Source organism: Plasmodium cynomolgi (assembly GCF_000321355.1).
Source record: "Plasmodium cynomolgi strain B DNA, scaffold: 0230, whole genome shotgun sequence".
In the NCBI taxonomy this organism is placed as follows: Eukaryota; Apicomplexa; class Aconoidasida; order Haemosporida; family Plasmodiidae; genus Plasmodium; species Plasmodium cynomolgi.
In genome coordinates, this window is record NW_004192799.1 from 1 (window position 1) to 2,959 (window position 2,959).

Consider the following 2,959-nt stretch of genomic DNA (forward strand, 5'->3'; position numbering starts at 1 on the left):
TAAATTTAGAACTATTATCATATTTAAATCTCCGTTAATCTTTGAATATTTTTCTACTTAAACAAAATATTAATAAAACTCTTTTCCTTGTTTTAAAATGAACAAGAAATAACTTTACATTTTTAAAATTATAATTTTTTATTTTTTCATATGTTGAAGAATTATGAATATATTTGTGAGATGTTTAGGGTTCAGGGTTTAGGGTTTAGGTTTCATGGTTTGTGGTACAAGTGTTAGGTTTGATATATCTGTTATCATGTTGCGTGTTGGCAAAAGCAGTTTGGATTACATTATTCTTGAGTCTGGCAGGAAACCAAAAATAACTAGAAGGAACGTAAGTCTAAATGCGTTAAATATACATATGCATGTATCTTCAGGTGAATGAAAAAGAATTATTTATTTTTAAACAAAATAAAAATTGCGGATTTGTACGAATGTAAAAAATATTTATAAGTGTTTGAAAAAAAATAAAATATAGCAAGTAAAAACGCGGGATGAGTAGGCAAAAGCGAATGCATCACCTCATTTAACAAAAGATTTGGAAGAGAAGAAGTAGTGGTTCGTCTCTCACATTTGTTCATAAAAAAATTGTTATCAATTGGTGGGGAGGGAGAAACTCCAAAGTGGGAAGAAAAGTTGAATGCGGTGTGAGCATACAACCAAATTGGCAGTGGCGAATTTGATAATTCCTTGCCAAAGGCGGTGGCAGAGGCACCTCCAACCTCCCCTCTCCTTCCCCCTTAGTACTTTTGTCAGCGCATCATGACGAAGTTGGAGGCGTCGATAAACTCGGAGAACTTTGATCCATACATATCCTGACATAAGTTGAGGAAGGGACTGATAATGTAGTGACTCTGGGGGGTTAACAACTGTATGTCGCATTTTCTATTTTTTAATTTATCAAGGAATTCTTGTGACCCAGCCATATTCTTTCTACACACATAGAGGAAAATGGCATTTTTTTTAAAGTTAAGTTAATTAAATGGATAAGTGACAGCATGATTGTTTTATCGTATATTAAATCACTTCCAATAATGTAGTCATATGTTACAATTTGCTCATTTTCACGTAGGTACGTATTTTCATTGGTCCACTCGATGTAGCATATTTTTACTTTACTCCTCCATGATGAAACTAGGTGGCCAAAAAGTTCTTCGTTTAATAGGACATAATGCGAAATGTTACTTAGTGCGAATTGGTTGACATCCGTAATGACTACTTGGTTCGGTCCTCGATTAGTTCCGTTGAGAAAATGTTCGCATGCGTGAAAAGCGTAATGCTGACTAGTCCACTCCCTGTACCGAGTCCTAACACCACTTTGTTGCTGAATAAGGTGCTATTCTGAAGGCACATGTCATACATCCATTTGCTTATCATGAAGCAGCACTTCCAAATGTTAATCCTGGTGATGTCATTATGCGAATAAACCTCTTCTCCTGATATTTTGCCATCCTCAAATGAATTCCAAAAATATTTTAGCCCAATTTATCTTATCTGTATAATGGCCTCTTCTTCACTTTCCCCGTTTTTACTTTTGCCTTTTCGTTGATGAGCAACTGTTGGGTGCACACCTGAATTATTTTTGCGACCTCTAGGCTTGTAGTGAATGCTCTGTCGTTGTTGCTATTGGGTGCACTGTTCCCAAGCTTGGCTACGCCGCTGCACATGTCGCCGCTCATGCCACTCTCCGCGCGCCCATCCTACTCGTCTAGCACACTCGACATGGGGTCGCTCAGAACGAGGTGCAAAATATTTTAGTCCTGGGTGTTGAAGGCTTCCGACAGAATGCTCTTGTCGAATTCGTTTTTCTTCAGTAAGTCGATTTTGTTGGCTTCCTTATACAGGTGAATTTGCTTCCCCCACGTTTCTCCCTGGCTGTTTAAAGTAGCACCTCCGATACCCTTCCTACTGTCGCCAATGCCCAAGCTGCTATCATGATCATCAGAGAAAATGCTCCCGAAAAAATTCATCGAGTTTATTTTATTTTTGACATGGGCACATAGCTGGTATCCGTTCTTCACAAGAGAAATTTGCAAAAAATGTTTCCTCATATGTTCATACAGTTCGTTTTTTTTCTTCTTTCCACTGTTGTATATTCTTCGCTATATAAAAGGTAGTCGAAAAGTAGCACTTCCTTTACAGCTTCACAATGCTTATTCTGTATGGCCCACATGAGGGGGCTATTTCCACTGGCATTCAGTTGGTTATGTCCAATTATGCATTCGTATAGCAGAAAGGGAATCATGTCCACATTGTTATTTGCGCATGCGACATGTGTACGTATGACATGGTGGTATGGGGTGCGAACTTGCTAAAAAGTGGTGTGGCATCACGCGGGGGATGCGCTTCTCCTTTTCTTTTGATCAGCGTGGGATGCAATATAATGGGAGACGTGGATCAGGGCCTAAAAAAGGCATTGAAAGTCCCAGCATTGCTCAGCCGCGAGTTGCACATAAACGACATGATTGTTGCTAGTCGGCCACTGCCTCAATTTGTCCGCCCTAATTTTTCAGCATGTATCAAATTCGTTAGCAGTGTTTTACAATTTTTAATGTTTTTCTCGCTTTTCTTTTGCATTTTATTCCAAATGTTTTTCCAAACATTTCAACATTTTTTCAGCCATTTCCGAGCATGTGCCAATTTTGCAGACCCACGAGCGCGTATCAGGTGACTAATTACAAAACATTTTCACGAACATCACCTGGAAATTTTCTCGATCGAGTAAAGTGTTTCGCAAAATCAATTCCTTTTATGGTGAACCATATTAAATGCAGACTTTATTTTGTATGCATGTACTACCCATTTTTTGCTTATCCAAGTTATTTTTTTTTTTTTTCCCTGCGTCTTTCGACACACACAAATATGTAAGTAATACTGACTGGGGGTGTAGTACGTATTTTTCTCTGAACATTTCTGATCGATTCTTAAAGGAATTTTTTTTTTTTCAAACTATTACAAA

At 38.0% G+C, this 2,959-nt stretch overlaps 1 protein-coding gene across 1 annotated transcript; it reads right to left on the reverse strand.

Moving 5' to 3' along the window:
• Positions 1 to 1,754: 1,754 nt before the first annotated feature.
• Positions 1,755 to 2,245, reverse strand: PCYB_003130 (hypothetical protein; the record flags this gene model as incomplete). Its single annotated transcript, XM_004227734.1, has 2 exons — positions 1,755 to 2,015; positions 2,087 to 2,245. 2 exons carry the CDS (start codon positions 2,243 to 2,245, stop codon positions 1,755 to 1,757), a joined length of 420 nt encoding a protein of 139 aa, XP_004227782.1.
• Between the last annotated feature and the right edge of the window lie 714 nt (positions 2,246 to 2,959).